An 18,227-nucleotide genomic window follows, 5' to 3' on the forward strand; every position below is an offset into this window, starting at 1 on the left:
CAGTCGGCAAACTAGGACAAACTGGGAGGAGTGTGCAGTCTCTCGTGCAAGGAGGTCGTCTAGACAGCGTTTAGCACGTATTGCATCTAGATGTCGCAGTTGTGACCTTGATGTGTAAGTACTGAGAGTCAGTCCAATCACAGCGCGGCTTTTAGTGCGGCTCTCGTCCAACTGAACGTTCACGTGGGGTCCAGGCCAAGCAGTCGGAGCATGATTATGAAGATGTGCAGTGTAGCTATCGTAGCCAGCAGGTATCAGCCGTGGGTTTGCAAGGGTTGACGTGCCTGGCCAACGCATTCCCGAGTATCGACTTTCGTATCGTACCATCCAGGGTCTGCGCAGTGGGTTTGGGCAGCCAGCAGCACGGGGTTGTATGACGAACAGTCTGTGCACCGTGCGAAACAACAACTCCCAACCACGACATCTGCCCTACAACCCACGTTTCTCCCCTCACCTTGCTACAGACGCGTCGCCGTCCAATTCACTTTGTCCACGGCAGAAAAGAGCTGGGCATGTCAATCCTCCACTGCCCTTGAACTCTTGCGCTTCCCTGTCTCCGCCGGCTGGCTCTGCGACGATAAGAGCTTGTCGCGCCGGCCCATCTCAACACCGCGCAGCACCCCTCACCTGGCGCGCACTCAACACACACTCCTTTCAAAGCAAGACGGTGCTGGCATCGCGCCTTCCTCCGCCTTTCAGCCTCGGTTGCCCTCGTAGTATTCAGTCGGCCTGCGACCCACGGCATGGGATCGATAGTAGTGAGCGACTTCGGTGGAAACCACTTTCACAACCCTATGTTTGGTGGCAGCGGTGGACACCAGCAGGCACAAGAGCCCCCCTCTGCACATTCTGGACGGTCCTCGTCAGCGAACGCGCCGCCTCGAGTCGTGGCTGACGTTCCAATGGCCGATGCGGGAGCCCCGCCATCCAGCTCAACACCAGCTCAACGATCGCAGCAGCACGATTCCTTAGCAGCCAGCCCACACCCAGCTGTCCAGCAGCAGGCGCCTCCCTCGAGCCCCCGCTTTCGCCCACAATCGCAGCAACACACACCCTCTGCTGCGCAGACTCGGATCGTACCCTCGTCTGGGTCGACGCCTGCCCAGGCCTCACCAGCACAATCGCTGCGCTCACCCGTCGAATCAAATGCAGCCTCGCCGCGAAAGGTCAAGGTTACTAGCTTGGCCCACATCCAAAGCTTTGCCATCGACGAGTCCAGTCCGTTCTCTCAGACGCGCTCATTGTCGCGGCGTCAGCGGCGGGACCCGGCAGACGTCGGGCCCCAATATGAGATCAGCGATATGCCCGTCTCAGATATCATCGAGATGGTTGCCGGGCTGTTAACCAAGATTACCACAACTAACGATCGACAACACGATCATCTGCATCGCCAGATACCACCCGTCGATGGAACATCTGGGCTGAGCCAGCAGACCACCAGTGTACTAGCCTTTCATGGCAAGAACGTACCCAGCATTTCGATTCTGAGCTATCTCAGCCGCATACATAAATACTGCCCTACGACTTACGAGGTGTTTCTGAGTCTGCTCGTGTACTTCGACAGGATGACCGAGAGGGTAAACGCTGGGCCTATGCTGAGCCTCCGCCAGGCCAATCAGCAGTCGTTGGAGCGCTCTGAAGCGGCTGCGAGCACAGCCTCAGCGGTCTCAGCTGCCGGCCAGACTTCCTCGAATGCTGCCCACGGGCAAGCCGCAACACCACCTCCATCCGGATCATTGGGCAGGCCACAGGACTCCTCGGTCCGGACCTCACAGCCGCCATCACCGCCTCAGCAGGATCTGGACTCTAACGGCTATAATCTTTCCCATTTTTTCGTCGTTGATAGCTTCAACATCCACCGGCTGGTAATTGCAGGCGTTACGTGCGCAAGCAAATTCTTCTCTGACGTATTCTACACCAATTCTAGATACGCGAAGGTATGTCGATCACACAAACATTCCTAGACCCGTCTCACATGCATCAGGTTGGCGGTCTCCCATTGGTGGAGCTTAACCATTTGGAATTGCAATTCCTGTTGCTCAACGACTTCCGCTTAGCTGTGTCTCTGGAAGAGATGGAGGCTTACGGGACTATGCTGGTGGAGTTCTATGCACGAGAGGTAGTCGAACAACATGAAAGGCAGAGTGCAGGCAGGCAGTAATTTGGTGGTCCTGCATTCAAGAACGGAAGCCAGACTCGGCTCCTTCATCTCATGCAAGCTTGGAATGAGCAGACTCCCTGCCGAAACGACCCTGGCTGCACATGCATGACGAGACGGACGAACGGTGCTCCCCACACTGAGCAACAAACCACATGAGTTGCGGTCACGAACTCAGCCATTTGGAGTATGGCGTCCCGTCCTCTCGAAGACCTCTTTCTCTTTTGACCTTTGTTTTTGAAGCGAGACCGTCCGATATCCTAGACCGGACACTTGCACGATTGAATCACTGCCTTAGCAGTAAGGGCGGATGTGAGACCTGATGAGTTATGAAGGCTCTTGTTAATTTTACAATTGGCCTCGATCGTTCCGTTGCGTTTGCGAAGAACATTAGGGCGGCGTTCATAGAGGTGTTTGGGCGAGCCTACTATGGTAACCATGGGTAATTTACTTTGAAATCATTCTTCTCGACGTGCGGTGACCTTGTTCTGCGATGAGTGACGACAGTCTTGGTAGACTCCCTTTCCAGTGAGGTTTGTTGAGCGCAACCGCAGGCACATTCTATGCTGACTGGTGCTTTTTGTCGACAGATGTGCTCTATACCAAGCATCGAAGGTAAGCAAACACACGTGGCATTGACGAATCAGGTGTTTGCGGATACGTCACCTTGGCTAGGGGAACCTGGCAGCAAACAACCCAAATGGATCGACGACATTTGATGTAATACCGGTAATGCGACCTTGCCACGGTCACTCACAAACCTCCTTCCTGTTGCATCACTGAAACGAACGCCATGTGACTCGCAGGAGTCTCTAGGATCAAGGACACCAAGACTGTGGCTAGAACAGCCCAGGTGACGTCACTGCCTAATAGTGAATGACCAAACAATGGCATTTCAACCTTTCGCATCCTGTACCTGCGCCGTAACACACTTTCTGCATCCACGATGAACACCTGAAGCACGTTGCGCACTCTTGTTACGAAACCCCCCGCCATTTCTCCGCAGCACTGCAACCATGCCGTCAAATCCAACAGAGGTACCGAAACGGCGAGCTGCTCGTACGCAACCGGCCGCCAAGCGGGAAACAGGCGTCTCGCGGAGTCTGCACCTCGCGTTCCTCGCAGCCACGTCGCTCGCGGTGCTCGTCTTCCGCTGGCCGCGCCGCTGGCTCGTCTCGGGCGCGCCGCAGCTCATCTACGCCCTCTTACTGGGCGAGTCGCGCGGCAACCGGGTGCTGCCCTTCGTCCCGCTATGGACCATCTTCGCGAGCGTCAACTCGGTGTACGCCGTGTGCTCGACGTCGTGGCTGCTGTTCTGGGTGTTCTGGGCGGCGTGCTGGCCGACGTTTGTCGTGGCGTGCTTGTTCCAGTTCGATGCGCCGGCGGAGCTGGCGAGGCGGCTGTCGCGCAGAACGTTTCTGCGCGACTTGCATTTTATTAATGACCAGGTGGCGTTTTTTGACCTGCCGGCGCTGGAGATTGATACCGAGGTCAAGGGGTTGTTTGTGATTCGGGGCGTGACATTGTCGCTCTCGACTATGACGCTGGTTGCGCATGGGATTGAGGCGGGTATCAAGCTCTCCGATGAGGTTGAGCTTGGTATTCAGGTCGACAAGGTGACGGTTCCTCTCTTCAGGGAGATTCGCGTGGATGATGTGTATGCCAATATCAAGGGGGGCGAGTGGGAGGTTACGTTTGGAGATGTCCCCTACGGCAAGCCCGATCCCGCCGAGGAGGACAGCGACGACTCGATGATCGTGGCGGATACCGCCATCTTGAAAGCGGCAGCCAAAGCCCGTCCAGCGGAAGTCATCCGGAGCCTGACAGCAGATGTGGTGCCCACGGACTCGGAAGACACCAAGTCGGCCTTTTCTTCGGTGAAGCAGCTGTCCCCAGACGACGAGAAAGCCAACCAGAAATACCGGCAGTACATCAAGAACATCCACGATGAGAGCGCCATCCAGATTGCCAAGAAGCAGCTGGTCGAGATGTCACTGAAGGACGAGAACTGCCTGGACCCCGACAAGGCGGACGATCTTCGAGCAGCCATTTGCGCGCAAATCCACAGCGGCCCTTCGATCCCCCATCCTCCGTCAAGATCTATCAGGGTCTCGACACTCCGGAAGACGTCATATCCCAACGTCAAGAGATGGCTACACCGCTTCCCATTCCTATACCGACTCATGCTGTTCCCCATCTGCTACTTCCACACGGTCAAGTTCAAGTCGGTCTCGGCAGCAGGTTCGGGCAAGTGGTTCGTAGCGCTGATGCGGAAGTATTTGTTCAAGCACTACTCGTCGCAGGACAGCGAGATCCGCAGGCTGGAAGCCCGCATCTCGGCCTTCTTCTCAGAAGCCAACTTTTGCGTCGAGCTGACGAAGATCATGACCAGCGCCTCGTTCCCGCTCAACACAAACTACGACATCAAATGCAACTTCGACATGTCCTCTGTCATGGCATACCGCTCGCTCCCCGATGCGGTGGAGCTCAAGCGGGTGGTTGAGCTGGGGGGCCTGGACGCGATCCTCAACGTCCCGATCTTCCTGTTCCCGCACCACGAGCACATCTTCCCCGTGAAGCCGACGGACCTCGAGAAGATGGAGCTGGAGACGGAGATCTCCGAGGCGGAGAACACGTCCAAGATGATGCAGAAGCAGAAGACGCTCAAGCGGCTGACCAAGGACGAGGCCAACATGCACGTCAGCGCGCACGCCCACCTCCCGATGGTGGTCAGCCAGGAGATGCTCAACTTCATTGCGGCGATTGTCAAGGCGACCAAGGTTATCGAGAGCGACAAGGACTTTGAAGAGGCCAAGGTGCTGCGCGAGCTCAAGCGCGTCAGCAGTAACACTTCGGACGCGGAGTCGGTGTCCAGCCTGAACAGCGTGGCGTCGGATGCCACGGTCAGCGAGGACAAGAGCTTCAAGTCGTTCCTGCGCAAGGTGGACTCGGGGTTCAAGGACGCGTCGCAGAAGACGGCGGCGGGGATGCGCAAGGCCGGGGTCAACACCATGTCGGCCATGGCAAACGACCGCTGGATTGCGCGGCTGGTGGGCAAGGTCACGCGCAAGCTGGAGAAGGCGCAGGGCGAGGTGGGATACTCGGGCGATGTGCCGATTGCGCTGGCGCCGTACCGCGAGAGGCACGAGGAGGATGTCAAGATTCTGCCGTGAGGAGTGAGCATGATACCCTGGGTTGTTTGCAGCATAGCGGCATACCGATATGATGAATATGATACAGTCATAGTGAGACGTGTTGTAATACAGTCTATAGTATACGCTGCCCATGCAAATGCGATTGTTGTACATGCGAGTGTTGTACATGCGAGTTTGTACATGCACGCAGCTACGCCTTCAACCGGCTCCCATCCAGATCCTCCAGCCGCGCGCCCACCATCCCCGGACTGTCCCTCAACAACCCCCTCACCCGCTCCTCAAACGCCCTCACCATGGCCTCGGCCACCTTCGGCGCCGCGCCCGCACTCAGCGCCGCATACACGGGATTCGCAAACGCCACCTCCAACTCCAACTCGATCCGCGTCTCGCCCGGCCGCACCTCCTCCACCGTCCACGTATTCCGCAGATGCGTCAACAGCCCCCCGCCCTCACCCCCCCGCTCCCCCCCGTCCGCGTCCACGAGATGGTGCTGAATCGCATCAGCCGGCAGCGCCGTGACCGCGTCGCCGCCGACGCTCTCGACCACGCGGCCGGGCACGCAGTACACGCGCGACGCAAACGTCTCGCTCAGCCCCCCGAAGCCCGAGGTCAGGGTGCCCGCGCTGGGCCAGCGGCGGCCGGTGAGCGCGTCGGGCGCGGACCAGCGCGTGATGGTGCTGCGGGTGCAGTAGGGCACGAACGAGGCGTAGGCGGGCACGTCGGCGATGATGGAGTAGATTGGGGCGCTGGGGTAGGGCAGCGTGCGCGCGGCGCGGAGGGTCTGGATGGCGGGTTGCGCGGGGGCGGAGAAGAGGCTCGGGAGCGGCGGGAGGAAGGCGCGGGTTTGTGTGGGGTACGGGCGGGGCAGGCGCGGGCGCAGGAGTGGTTTGAGGGCGGGCATGGCGGCGGTGGGTGTGCGGTGTCAGCGGCGCATGGTATGCGAGGTGAAAGTCGCGGTTGAAGATGGCGGCGAGGCGTCATGGATGGCCGGTCATGCATCCCTGCTGCAGGGCGCTGCTAGCGCGCCGGGCTTATCGATTTACTTTTTTGTCCCCCGCGATTCCTCCACACGCGCAAGTCACCGCAGCGATTGAGCAGGAACCATGGCGGACCGCGCAGAGCACCCGGCGGACCGCGCCCACACGGACAGCGCCCTCACGGACAACAGCGTCTCGGCCAAGCAGCAGCCCAAGCAGCAGCTCTCGCGCGCCATGGAGCACATGCGCTTCGCCGTCACCGTCGACCCGGCCGCGCCCACAGCAACCACCTCAGCAGCCCCCGCGGCCGCGCCCTCCCCCGAGCCCGAAAACGATGCCTACGGCGTGCCCGCCGCAATCCAGCCGCTCCGCAACCCCGCCTCGCGCTCCCACGACCCCGCCAACAACCAGAAGCGCACCGACCCGTTCAGCTTCGGCTCGCGCACGCTGGAGGACGGCGACAACATCTTCGAGTTCAACGCGTGGGACAACGTGGCCGTCGACGCCTCGTACCTGGCCTTCAGCGAGGAGCAATTCGAACGCCAGCGCGCCGACCCCGTGTCGCCCTTCGACCGCGGCCGCTTCAACGCCGCGCCCGAGAAGTGGTGGAACGTCTTCTACAAGAACAACAAGACCAACTTCTTCAAGAACCGCAAGTGGCTAGCCCAGGAGTTCCCCGTGCTGAGCCAGCTGGGCGCGGCCGACGCCCCGGCCGCCACGGTCCTCGAAGTCGGCGCCGGCGCAGGCAATTCGGCGTTCCCCATCCTGCAGAACAGCCACAACCCGCGCCTCAAGATCCACGCCTGCGACTTCAGCAAGCAGGCCGTCGACCTGATCCGCGCACACGAGCTCTACGCGTCGCCCCAGATCCAGGCCGACGTGTGGGACGTCGCGTCGGCCCCTTCGAGCGCCAACGGCGGCCTGCCCCCCGGCCTGAGCGAGGGCAGCGTCGACGTCGTGCTCATGATTTTCATCTTCTCGGCGCTGCATCCCTCGCAGTGGGACCAGGCCGTGCGCAATGTGTGGCGCGTGCTGAAGCCGGGCGGGCAGGTGCTGTTCCGCGACTACGGGCGCGGGGATCTGGCGCAGGTGCGGTTTAAGAAGGGGCGGTGGATGGAGGAGAATTTCTATGTCAGGGGGGATGGCACGCGGGTTTACTTTTTCGAGCAGGACGAGTTGAGGGGGATTTGGGGCGGGGAGGCGGCGGTGGCGGGTGGAGAGGGGGGTGCTGGAGATACAGGTGCTGGAGATACAGGTGCTGCAGAGACACCTGCAAAGACACCTGCAGAGACACCTGCAGAGACACCCGCGGAAAACACGCCCGCTGAAGAGTCATCCACTCCAGAGACATCCACTGCAGACCCACCCGCCCCCCGCCCCGCCTTCGACGTCGCCCACTTCGGCGTCGACAGACGCATGCTCGTCAACCGCCAGCGCCGCCTGAAAATGTACCGCTGCTGGATGCAGGCCGTGTTCCGCAAGCCCGCGTCCGACGAGGGGCTGCAGAGCCAGGTGCCGACCAGCACGCTGCGGGTTGAGAAGCAGGGAGAGGGGGAGGGCGAGGGGGAGGAGGCGTAAATAGGATGGTGGATAGTGGATGGTGGATAGACGATAGACAGGCTGGGATGGGATGGGACGGGATGTTTGTATATACCCTGAATTTACTTCATGACTGATACATCAACGGCCGTGTCCTCGCTGCTATCGACTATCAACTACTCCACGCCAGTCCATCGCGCTCCGCAATCAGCGACTGCGAACCCTCGTATCACGACTAGCTCGCGATAGCGGACGGCGCGGCTATGCGTCCTTGATCCAGCTGCAAAGGAAAGGAGCTCGCAACAGGGACCCGCCACGCGTATCCGGCACCTCGCGCTCGCCGGCATAGCAGCTGAATACCATGCTGTCTTTGGTTCCCATGGAGTCGGTGTGGCAGAGACGCGACGGCGGCTCTGGGCTGGAGGTGTGTGGTCCCGGGTCTGGCGGCGGGCGTCTGTGGAGCTGCGAATGCATCGCCGACGTCAAGAGAAGGTAAAATGGCCTGTCTGCATCCACAGGGACCTCAGGTTTCGAACATGGCACTGGCGCCTGAGTCCCAGGACCCCGACTCCCGCGACCCCGACTCGCAAGACCTCGACTCCCGCGACTCACCCCGCTGCTTCTCCTTCAGGCTGTCCGCCAGCACAACAGCCTGCCGCGTGCCAATACGCAGCGCCACGAAATACAGCATGTCAATCGCGTGCTGCCGTGTCTCCGCGCTCGCCAGATCCGACGACCCGACCGCGAACAGCGGCCAGATCAGGTGGTGCATGCCCGTCGGCCGCGCGGGGTCGAGAAACGTGCCGGGCGGATGTACCTGCGCGGCGTCGGGCAGCGCGGTCTCGGCCTGCGACGCGGCAAACGAGCCGCGCGACTGCGGCGACGCAATCATGCCCGTCAGCTGCGGGACGGAGGCGCACACGGCCGCGATGGTGGTGCGCAGGACCTGCTCGGCGGCGGCGATCTGCGGGCGCGTCTCGGCGGGGGAGAACAGCGGCGGGTTGCAAGCGTGTCCGCGCTGCAGGTGCGTGCGCACCGTGCGGTACAGGTGCATGCGGCAGATGCGCAGGTTGTTCCACATCTGCGCGATCCACGGGTCCATGTAGACGTGGTAGAAGGTGCCGTGGGCGTTGTCCGAGGGCTGCGACAGGCGGACTGTCTCGTACTGCCAGATCTTCGGGATGAGGGCTTTGATGCTGTCGAGCTCGCGGTCGAGGTTGGTGGCGCGGTTGACCATCTCGATGGGATCGCCGTCCTTGTGCCGGTTCAGGTCAATCGCGTCGTGCATGAAGTGGACCAGTCGCGTTGTCCATTGCCGGCCTTGGATGGTGTAGTCTGATGTTGGATTGCAAAAGTCGTACAACTCACGCATGCCGTCAGGAATCGGCTGTCCAGACTCAAGACTGACCAGCATGATGATACCGTAGAACTGGTGAAAGATGCGCCTGGCGGTATTGGACTTGAACTGCTCCTTGCCGCGGAGGTTCAAGAGGGCGCTCGCTCCTTGGACGTGCTTGGACCAGGCCTGGATCGATCGCTTGTCCTGGAAGACAAAGTTCTCGTACAGACCCAGCATGATGACGGATATCAGCGTGCTGTCTGTCACCGCCGTCTCTTTGACCCGCAGCGCGCTGTTGGTCATGTGCAGGGCGGAGCCGTAGGCGGCATGTGCTTTGGCCGCAATCACGGGGTTCTTGGTGGAGTTTGCGAGCGCAGCCAGACTGGCAGCGTTTACACTGCTTCGAAGGACCTCCTCGCAATCAGAATGGCTCAACGCTTCGAGCACCCACTCGTACTGTCCTCTGGGTACAATAGCTGGCTTCGACACATGGCTCGCGATAAAGAACCCCCTGGCTTGGTCTTCGATTGACGGCAAAATCTCTCTGACCAGGCTATCGGGTGTCGGGTATCTCGATATCGCTGAACGAACGGGCTTTAGGTTTCGAGAGTCCACGTCCGTGTACAGGATGGATAAAGCCTTCGAACTGCCTGTCTCTGGAAGCTGCCCTGCTGTCGAGTCTTGAGGGGGGCTTTGTAACGCTAAAGCTTGATACCGTTTCCTCGCCTTCTTCGCAACAACTGCAGTCTCGTCCTTGAACATCATCGACAAGGCATCGCGATAGCCATGGCAGTCATTGCCGGAGCGGATGCACTGCGAGCACGAAGGCCGCTTTTGATCGCACTACCTCGATTTCAGCGTGTCGACTCGTCTTCGACTCAGCAAACGCACCTTGACCTTCCTGTCCCTGCAGTGCTTACATCCTTTCGAAGGTCTTCCAACATTGGGCATGGTTCGACCGAAACAACATTGACGACGGAGCTCGATAGAGGGGCGGGTGCCTAGCTTGATTCAACAACTGCCCCGGGCAAGTCTCGTGTCAGGCCGATGTTGAAGCTCAGAGCACCTGTACATCCAAACGTACGGTTTCACATGCAAATGTCCGGTGATGCATGCAACCTAAGTAGTTTGACGGAGGATCGATCCGAAGCCGGGGTCTGTTCTGATTGCTGCCTTGCGCGACCAGGCTGACTAACTCGCGAAGCGAGCATGCCAATGCGGGGCATGCACCTGTACGAAGTACTTGGTGCGAATCATGGATGTTGATCACAGCGAATTATGAGATGTTGATCAACAGCGATCTTGTTCGCAGCATTAGAAACTCGATTACTTGCTAGGGTATATGAAACGACAAGCCAGTGAGACAATCTGGTAACGAGCCAACAACCATTGCTACAGGTAACGACCATTGCTACAGCCAACTAGAACCCCTTCTGCATCGCCACGCAAATCATTCCGCATTCGACCAGTGTATCTACCGCGCAATACCATTAGTAGTGAGCCCATTCACTGCATCTCCATTCACGTAGCCGTTGGAGTACCCATTTGTGGCACGCCTAGTCGGGTGTCCGTTCGCCACGGTCTCATCATCGTAATGTAGTGTGAGACTTGTGGGTATCGGGCTCTCGTTTGAGCTCGCATCCAAGTAGTGCCTCATGGTGATACCAGCAAGCTTGTGCTCTGTTGTGGTGAATCGGCCCTGCTTTCCAGGCGCGCGACGCACATTCTTCAGCTTGAAGACTTCACGCAGAGTTGCCGCTATCGAGGGTCCTACCAATCGAGCACCAAAGCAGAAGTGGAGGCCGTGGCCAAGCAAGGTGTACTCCTTGAACGAGCGGTGCGGGTTGATGATCTCAGGATTGGGAAATGCGATAGGATCGTTGGCCGCCTTGGACGTGGCAATGAGGACCGTGTGGCCCTTCTTCACAGTCACAGGCCCGCGGGCGCCGTCCATGACCGTGACATCGCGTGTCGCTACGCGGGGCAAGCCCGGTACGACCCCTGAATGGCGCATGCCTTCATAGACGAAGCCCTGCAGCTCGCGATCCGACGCTTCGAAGTCCATATGGGCGAGCTGAATAATACGCTCCTTGTATTTCTCATAGCCAGGGCTGAGATACAAGTCAATCAAGAGGGATGCTTGCTGTGTAATGTTGCCGGCGACAGGCGCCCCCATGCCAATACAGTCGCCGACCTGGTCTCCAATCGGCAGCTTTGTATTGGCAAGTGCCTTGTAGATGCGATCAGCGTGGGGTCCAACCTCGAAGGCGCTCCCCTTGGCCATCCAGTCTACGATACCCTCGAACTTGCCAGTCTGGGTCTTGAGATGAGTCTCGAAGATTTGTCGCAATGGCGCAGCCGCTTTCATCGCGCCTTCTCGTAGCTTCCATTCGTTGGCCGGCATGATGTTAAAACTCTGGTACATGAAGAGCACAAGAAAGGCGGTAAAGGCTTCGTGCAGAGACAGCAAACCCCTTGGCTGCTCTTGTGTTTTGAGAGGCAGGGCAAAGCGATCTGCAAGCCACAAGATAGGCACAATGTTGGTCACATCGCGAACAACATCGATGGATCGCCTTCCTTTGGGCCCCTTCACCGAGCTCTTCAATATCTGCTTACGAACATTTATGGTGAAGAACTCTGTGATATTCTTCTCGAAGCCGTCCTCGAAGAAGATCTTGTGGAGCACGTTCGAGCGTTCGTCGTGCTTCTTAGCCTCATCCCAGCCAATCATGAAGTCATGACCAGCAGTACAGTGGCGAATTGCAGCCTGGTACATAACCACAAAGCTGTCACGATCCTCAAAGACCTTTTTGCAGCCTTCCTGGGTTTGAACGCTGACAATGTCGTAGTCATTCGGGGGGCGCTTGAGATCGTACTTCTCCAGGACCTTGTTGCCTTTCACAATCCCCTTTGCTGCCTCTGGCGTGTAGAAAGGTAACAGCACATACGGCGAAGTACCGGTGAATCCGCCAGGGAGACCTTGGAAGAGCAGTCGTGGGAAGACCCCACCGTATGCACCAGGTGTAGCTTGCTGCAACAGAGCAGCGCCCCAATTCGTCAAGGTATTGGCATTGAAGTCGTAGCTGAGGAAGCGGTCGCCGCGCACAAGCGCAACAGCATCATCCAGAATGCCTCGTCCAGTAGTCTGTCCTGGGCACACGCCGCTGCCTGGCATAGGAGGCTTGGTGCATTCAGCCATCAATCCAGGGTACAGCTCCATATTCTCGATGTGGCCGTAGAGCAGCTCTGCAGCGCGAGCCGTTTCCTTATCAGAAGTCCAGTCTTCGAAGGTCTCGTAAGGCTTCAGGTTCAAGTACCTGCGGAACTCGTTGAGCGTGCAGACGTTGAACAAATCACGCGCTTGTAGCTGTCCCATGATGTCCACAACCTTCAGGCTTGCTGGGGTGCCGTGTGCGCCAAATGCATGTGCAGGCTCCTCGATGCACTGTTTTATCAACTCGGACAACTCAGCATCGTTGAAGCGCCCATCTGGACCTCTCTGCAGATTGCCGAAAGTCCAATCCTTGGCTTCCACGCCAGGGGCAAAGAGCTTGTGGCCGTAGACCTTCATGACTTCGTGGAACATCTCAACAGTTACATCGTCGATGCTGCCTAGATCTGGATGCACAGAACGTACGATATCCTCCATCCACTTATCATCGGCAGCGCTTAGTGCAGCGTGCCAGTGGTAGAGTACGGCAAACTCGACGGACACCACACTACCAGTGCCGCGCTCAACACGGTTTCCACCTTGCTTGATCTCCTTACCAAGGTTGAGGGACCACTCTGAATTTGCTCGAGGGGTGTTCAAGATTGCGGCAACATAATCTTTGAGAACTACCGACGCAAAGAAGCCAACGTTGATGTTACGCGTAATCTGGAAGATGTCCTCGTCTTGCCTGTGGTTAAGATTAGTGATGAGTCGATCTTGGTGGGCAAGAAAACCAACCATTTCTTTTGCTTCTCATTCAACTGGTCCCACGGCTTGTATTTTCCATCTTCATTGACAGAGTGAAGCGACTCCGCGATATGGTTGTGGTTCCTCGAGAACATCAAGAGCACAGCGACAACGCCCGGGGGCATCATCATGATTCGTTCCGAGGCGATCGAGTCAGGCCAGATCAGGCCGTTCTCATACGTTCGTACTCGCGCCTGCTGCTTTTCTGTATTTCCGTACAAGGTGCTAAGATCGACATAGCTCGACGTCTCGTTTATCCAAGGGTTCTCTCTCGAGGTCTGGAAGCATTCGTGAATGACTACTGTCGCGAACGAAAAGAAGAGTCGGTTTAGGCCGGATGGATGTGGTCGGAACGGGCCATCACGTTTTAGCAAAGCTTCGTACACGTCTTCGACATCGGGAAGATTAGGCCCTTTGCGCCGTGTTAGCCGTTTTGTCATATGAAGAGATAGTTCGTGTACCTTTAGGCTTGGACGGTGGTACATTGCGCGCATAAGGCGAACCAGCCTTGCCCATCTCTGGGTTCCAAGGGTTGTTTCCGCTGCCATCGTGTCGACGATAACGTGTCGTAGGCCCAACCATAGTGGGCGTAGGGTGAGGAAGATCGTGCCAAAGCATGGAGATGAAACCGTCCGAGACCTTTGCGCTCAAACCACTATTGAGCGGTAGTCCCTGAAGCATTTCGACACCATGCTCCAGCAAAAGCTCCTTGTCATCCATAGGCTCGCCAGAAGCCAGTGTTGTGATTGCCTCAACCGCGAACTTGGCGTTTTTAAGCCCAAGGTTTCTTATGTCATCTTTGATGGCGGTTTTCTCAGCACTCTTCATACCACTCGCAGCCTCTTCCGATCGACCATCGCTGGCCTTGGTGGGCTTTTTCCTAATTGTCCCCAGTAATGATCGCAGTTGACTGGGCATTGTGAAAGTGAGCACGTGTTGCCACGTGCAGGTGCAAGATATATGTTTAAAAACAGGGGAGTGATAACGTGTAGGTAGAGTAAAAGACGCAAGAGAAAGATCTGGGGTCAAGAGCAGCTTTGAGGCACAGACACGGGGCAGGCCAAGAGGCGTCTTCCCACAGCAGGAGCAGCGTTTTGACTCGTATGATCGACCGCTGGCAAGAACGACGCTGTACTCTGGTCGGCGAACCCTTGCAGGCACCACCCACTCAACATGCCTAGCATGGTGCCCGTATTGGCAGTCCTGATAGTGGTCGTGGGATGCTCAGTGTCTGAGCTTCAACAGCTGCAATGGAGCCACTCTCATTGGTGGCTGGCTGAGTGGAGCAAAGCTTCATCCAATAGCACCCGCTGGCGGAAGCTACATTGGGATATCAAGACCGATCTGTGAATTAATACTCCTTACAGGTGGAAGCCCCACTCTGTTGGCGATGACGGGCACACCGATCGTCTCTAGATGGTTGCAGCGCTCAGCACAGCATGTCAGTGCGTAGAGCCAATAAGCGCACATGATGCCATCATTGGCTGCTGGATGCAGTAGGGGCAGATGGCCCATTAACCAGAACAGTCCCGTCGACACCAGACAGGCTGACGATTGAAACCAAGGGCTTAATGGTAAGCAGCGCGCAGGCATCTCACTATGAAGGTCACGGACGGCAGCCCGAAAGCATCTAGAGGTAGCGATTCCGGGCCGTGTTGAAAGCGATCGACATGGCGGGTCAGATGCTAGCCGATATATTGGCGACTAGGGGATTACAAAAAAACCGAACGTATCGTCATACCAGTGTGTGTGGGGAATGTATGCATGTTCAATATATGGCCATAGTGCTGAGTTGCACTGCATCCGCAGCCGTAACGCTCAAGCCGGGATGCCCGTCCAGCCGGCGGATACCGCGCACAAGAATCGCATAAACCCAGGGTCTGGAGGACGAGAGCTGGCCGGGTTGGCATGAACCGAAACGCGGTCTGGGGTCGCAGGAATTCCTGGAACAGATTCCCTTCCGGGACGCTGATCGACGCGCCGGGCGGGCCGCTTCCTCTAGCGTTGCCCGATTGGGGACCAGCTTCTTCTTTCTCGCACGTCGCCGAATTCCCACGATCTACTTAGGACCGACCCGATCGATCAGCAACGCTGCAGATGCGACTCTAAGATTTGGGCCAATCACTAGCCAGGGGATAATGGTGATGCACCGCTTGCCCCTTCCGCTCACGTCGTGAGCCCCGCATGCAGCGCTTCTCCACTTTCAAAGTCCATGCCATTCGTCTACCAGAGACGCCAATTGGCACAATCGAGCAATGTTGAATGCGCTTGGACGTCTGCTCTCGAATCAATGTAGCGCAGGAGGGTGCACCAGCTGCTGTGTAGCACGCTAAGAGATGTCAACCAGGGCCGCGCACCCGGCATGTGAATTCTATGAGGTTGGGAGCGTGAGTGCGTTCATGAGAGCGATCGACCAGCACATGCATGGTGGCTGATCAACCATGGCGTAGTGTCGTACTGCACCAGTTCTAAATGGTGCCTGTAACAAGTGGGATCGTCGAGCACAGCTACGGATTTCATTTTGAGGCATCTTTGCTACTAAGTTTATTAGTGACCAGTTGCGAGGGTTGTCATTGCCTGCTATTCATTAAAACATTTGCCTCTCTTCTCGTGCTTGCCAGTCTTGCAAGATGGCGCGACAGGAAGCCGAACAACAAACTTCCCACGGCCCTTCATCGCGTGGCGTGTCACCTTTACAACACGACAGAATGGAATCCGCTGCCCCTATACAACGTCGAACCCACGTTCGCAAGCAGTTTGTCCTGTGCTTCGATGGTACCGGCAACAAGTTCAGTGGCACTGATGCGGACTCGAACATTCTTAAGATTTATCGCATGCTCGATCGAAACAACGACGACTCTTTCCATTATTACCAGCCCGGCATCGGGACGTATGTTGCGCAGACTGGCAGCTCTACGGCGAGGCCAGGACGTATCGAACGGTTCAAGCACTGGTATGCGAAGGCGAAAGACAGTGCGGTCGGCACTTCTTTTGACCTACACGTCATGGCTGGCTATCGAGTAAGTCCACATCATCTCTTTGAGCACGAAGTATGCTTTGTGATACCAGTTTTGGGTCCAGATCTTGGAATCACCACCAGCACAGACATAGACTTGAGCCATACTGATTGATTATACAGTTTCTGATGAGATATTATACCCCAGGGGATGATATATTCTTTTTTGGCTTCTCTAGAGGTGCATATACCGCCCGTTTCCTGGCAGAAATGCTCGACCATGTTGGTCTGCTCTCGGTAAGACCCTGACACATGCGACACGTTCGCCAAGTTGATACTCTTAGGCTGGAAATGAGGAGATGTGTCATTTTGCGTGGAAGTGAGTGGTTTTTATCCTCTTTCAAGCCCTGGAGCTGATAATCATGCAGGACGTTTCAGAAGTGGCAATGTCGGCTGGAAAGCAATGACGAAGAGAAGAAGGAGAAGAAGGAGCTCCTCGAATTCATGTGCGCGTTCAGAGAGACCTTCAGTCGCCCAGTACGCGCCATCCGATTCCTTGGTCTCTTTGATACCGTCAACAGCGTACCACACTTTGAAAGTGCATGGATGCAGCGCAGCAAATTTCCTTACACCGCACGAAGTTCGTCCCGCGTCATACGGCACGCCGTCTCCATCGACGAGCGACGCGCAAAGTTCCGCCAGGATCTTATATCTCAAGCAAAGCCGGATCATGCCATGCTCTATAAACGTCATCATCGCAAGCACCACAAAAAGGAATTCCTCGGTAGTGATGAGACACATGATCACAGCAATCATAACGGGAGGGATATTCAACAGCCTAGGGGTCGCCGCGACACTCTTGCTCCGCCAGAAGACTTCAGAAATCCACACGAAACATCAGGGGTGCGTAGTTTGAGCCCTGACTATTCGTGTAGTAACGTGTCGGTGCAATCGACTGATCCGATCCACACGCGAGACTCCTGGGACGAAGACGAGGGAGAGCAGGATATCCAGGAGGTCTGGTTTCCGGGTTGTCATGCAGTAAGTATTCTACAACAAGCACATAACGGCGCTGACTAACTGTTCCTAGGATATTGGAGGTGGCTGGCCTCTCGACTCCGGCCATGAAGCCGCTTTGAGCCATGTACCCCTTGTATGGATGGTTCGCGAAGCACAAAAGGCGGGTCTAGAGTTTGACGAGGAGAAATTGGAAGCTCTTCACTGCTGCCACGAAGATCGGACATTCGGTGGCCTAAAGCACCCAGTCGTCCCTGCCATCGCTGTCAATCCAGCTTCACCACTCCTCGCGGATGGTCAGTCGAACGGAGCGGCTAGCACTAATCACACGGTCAGCGATGTTGTCGACGAGAAAAACACCTTAGATCACCATCACACCCATCCAGACACGAGCTTTCACAGCAAGCTTCACTACGCTGCGACTCGAGGTCGTATACATGACGTGCTCCAGTTCAACAACGGTGCTGCACCGATGGGCGTCGTGTCTTGGAACGTCATGGAATATCTGCCCTTCCGGCGCATGGATCTCTGCGAAGATGGGTCTTGGAAAGCGATCAGATGGCCACTACCCAAGGGCGAGACACGCGACATTCCTGCCAACGCTCATATCCACTCCAGCGTCATCAAGCGTATGTTAGCAGATCCAAAGTATAGACCCGGCAACTTGATTGTTGGCGGTGGTGGAAGAGGCGTCAGAAGAGCGCCGGAAGAGATGGGCATTGGCAGATGGGTTTGTTGCTGTGATGAGGGTCATCCTGTCGGCGAGTGTTTTGTCAGGAAGGAAAAGCCGGTCAGAAAAGCAACCGAGCAAAGCTCACATTCTAATGTGATGCCGAGTGGACCACAAGGAAATTACTTCTCTGGGAGGAATGTGTAGGCGCAGATGACTGTCTGAACGGCGTTTAGGCATCGAAGAACCTTTTCACTTCTACATTGAAGACTCGCAGACATTGAGCTAGACTCCTTATTGCATTTTGTTTGTTGGTATCTTCGTTCTGATGGCGTGTCGTAACTTGAGTACGTAGTATTCGCCATAGCATTCCTCATACGTAGTTCTGATTCGAGCAAAATAGAACCAAACAGTCTCCAATATCCCAGCAGAATGTACTCTTAGAGCTGGCACGCCTG

The 18,227-nt window shown here is 56.9% G+C and overlaps 7 protein-coding genes across 7 annotated transcripts; 4 read left to right on the plus strand and 3 right to left on the minus strand.

Annotated features, from left to right (window-relative positions):
* The first annotated feature begins 535 nt into the window (after nt 1-535).
* C7974DRAFT_81979 (cyclin-domain-containing protein) lies at nt 536-2,441 on the plus strand. Its single transcript, XM_046147327.1, has 2 exons — nt 536-1,937; nt 1,985-2,441. The coding sequence occupies exons 1-2, from the start codon at nt 744-746 to the stop codon at nt 2,159-2,161; spliced, it is 1,371 nt and encodes a 456-aa protein (XP_045991509.1). The 5' UTR covers nt 536-743; the 3' UTR covers nt 2,162-2,441.
* Nucleotides 2,442-2,869: 428 nt separating this feature from the next.
* On the plus strand, nt 2,870-5,417 carry C7974DRAFT_82077 (uncharacterized protein). The gene has a single exon (XM_046147329.1). The coding sequence runs from the start codon at nt 3,175-3,177 to the stop codon at nt 5,329-5,331; it is 2,157 nt and encodes a 718-aa protein (XP_045991510.1). The 5' UTR covers nt 2,870-3,174; the 3' UTR covers nt 5,332-5,417.
* Nucleotides 5,418-5,503: 86 nt separating this feature from the next.
* Nucleotides 5,504-6,214, minus strand: C7974DRAFT_418584 (dehydrase and lipid transport-domain-containing protein; the record flags this gene model as incomplete). The annotated part of the gene is made up of 1 exon (XM_046144169.1): nt 5,504-6,214. One exon carries the CDS (start codon nt 6,212-6,214, stop codon nt 5,504-5,506), a length of 711 nt encoding a protein of 236 aa, XP_045991511.1.
* A 174-nt stretch (nt 6,215-6,388) lies between these two features.
* On the plus strand, nt 6,389-7,895 carry C7974DRAFT_406020 (S-adenosyl-L-methionine-dependent methyltransferase). Its single transcript, XM_046143103.1, has one exon. The coding sequence runs from the start codon at nt 6,417-6,419 to the stop codon at nt 7,866-7,868; it is 1,452 nt and encodes a 483-aa protein (XP_045991512.1). The 5' UTR covers nt 6,389-6,416; the 3' UTR covers nt 7,869-7,895.
* C7974DRAFT_406022 (uncharacterized protein) lies at nt 7,896-10,316 on the minus strand. The gene is made up of 2 exons (XM_046143104.1): nt 10,060-10,316; nt 7,896-10,011 (listed from the first exon to the last, which is right to left on the minus strand). Exons 1-2 carry the CDS (start codon nt 10,117-10,119, stop codon nt 8,353-8,355), a joined length of 1,719 nt encoding a protein of 572 aa, XP_045991513.1. The 5' UTR covers nt 10,120-10,316; the 3' UTR covers nt 7,896-8,352.
* On the minus strand, nt 10,317-14,334 carry C7974DRAFT_346443 (heme peroxidase). Its single transcript, XM_046139384.1, has 3 exons — nt 13,588-14,334; nt 13,118-13,538; nt 10,317-13,067 (listed from the first exon to the last, which is right to left on the minus strand). The coding sequence occupies exons 1-3, from the start codon at nt 14,042-14,044 to the stop codon at nt 10,643-10,645; spliced, it is 3,303 nt and encodes a 1,100-aa protein (XP_045991514.1). The 5' UTR covers nt 14,045-14,334; the 3' UTR covers nt 10,317-10,642.
* Nucleotides 14,335-15,383: 1,049 nt separating this feature from the next.
* Nucleotides 15,384-18,226, plus strand: C7974DRAFT_369601 (uncharacterized protein). Its single transcript, XM_046139946.1, has 5 exons — nt 15,384-16,146; nt 16,266-16,379; nt 16,427-16,461; nt 16,511-17,123; nt 17,173-18,226. Exons 1-5 carry the CDS (start codon nt 15,757-15,759, stop codon nt 17,974-17,976), a joined length of 1,956 nt encoding a protein of 651 aa, XP_045991515.1. The 5' UTR covers nt 15,384-15,756; the 3' UTR covers nt 17,977-18,226.
* Nucleotide 18,227: the final 1 nt, after the last annotated feature.

Source organism: Boeremia exigua (genome assembly GCF_020726555.1).
Source record: "Boeremia exigua strain MPI-SDFR-AT-0100 chromosome Unknown C7974scaffold_15, whole genome shotgun sequence".
Taxonomy (NCBI): domain Eukaryota; kingdom Fungi; phylum Ascomycota; class Dothideomycetes; order Pleosporales; family Didymellaceae; genus Boeremia; species Boeremia exigua.

Excerpts from the sequence above, each read along its gene's own strand:
- C7974DRAFT_81979 (XM_046147327.1), top strand. The coding sequence starts at position 744 with ATGGGATCGATAGTAGTGAGCGACTTCGGTGGAAACCACTTTCACAAC. Across the intron at positions 1,938-1,984 it reads CCAATTCTAGATACGCGAAG|GTTGGCGGTCTCCCATTGGT; the intron begins GTATGTCGATCA and ends CACATGCATCAG.
- C7974DRAFT_82077 (XM_046147329.1), top strand. The coding sequence starts at position 3,175 with ATGCCGTCAAATCCAACAGAGGTACCGAAACGGCGAGCTGCTCGTACG.
- C7974DRAFT_406020 (XM_046143103.1), top strand. The coding sequence starts at position 6,417 with ATGGCGGACCGCGCAGAGCACCCGGCGGACCGCGCCCACACGGACAGC.
- C7974DRAFT_406022 (XM_046143104.1), bottom strand. The coding sequence starts at position 10,119 with ATGCCCAATGTTGGAAGACCTTCGAAAGGATGTAAGCACTGCAGGGAC. Across the intron at positions 10,012-10,059 it reads GCAGGGACAGGAAGGTCAAG|TGCGATCAAAAGCGGCCTTC; the intron begins GTGCGTTTGCTG and ends AAATCGAGGTAG.
- C7974DRAFT_346443 (XM_046139384.1), bottom strand. The coding sequence starts at position 14,044 with ATGCCCAGTCAACTGCGATCATTACTGGGGACAATTAGGAAAAAGCCC. Across the intron at positions 13,539-13,587 it reads ACCACCGTCCAAGCCTAAAG|GGCCTAATCTTCCCGATGTC; the intron begins GTACACGAACTA and ends CACGGCGCAAAG. Across the intron at positions 13,068-13,117 it reads AATGAGAAGCAAAAGAAATG|GCAAGACGAGGACATCTTCC; the intron begins GTTGGTTTTCTT and ends TCTTAACCACAG.
- C7974DRAFT_369601 (XM_046139946.1), top strand. The coding sequence starts at position 15,757 with ATGGCGCGACAGGAAGCCGAACAACAAACTTCCCACGGCCCTTCATCG. Across the intron at positions 16,147-16,265 it reads ACGTCATGGCTGGCTATCGA|TTTCTGATGAGATATTATAC; the intron begins GTAAGTCCACAT and ends TTGATTATACAG. Across the intron at positions 16,380-16,426 it reads ACCATGTTGGTCTGCTCTCG|GCTGGAAATGAGGAGATGTG; the intron begins GTAAGACCCTGA and ends TGATACTCTTAG.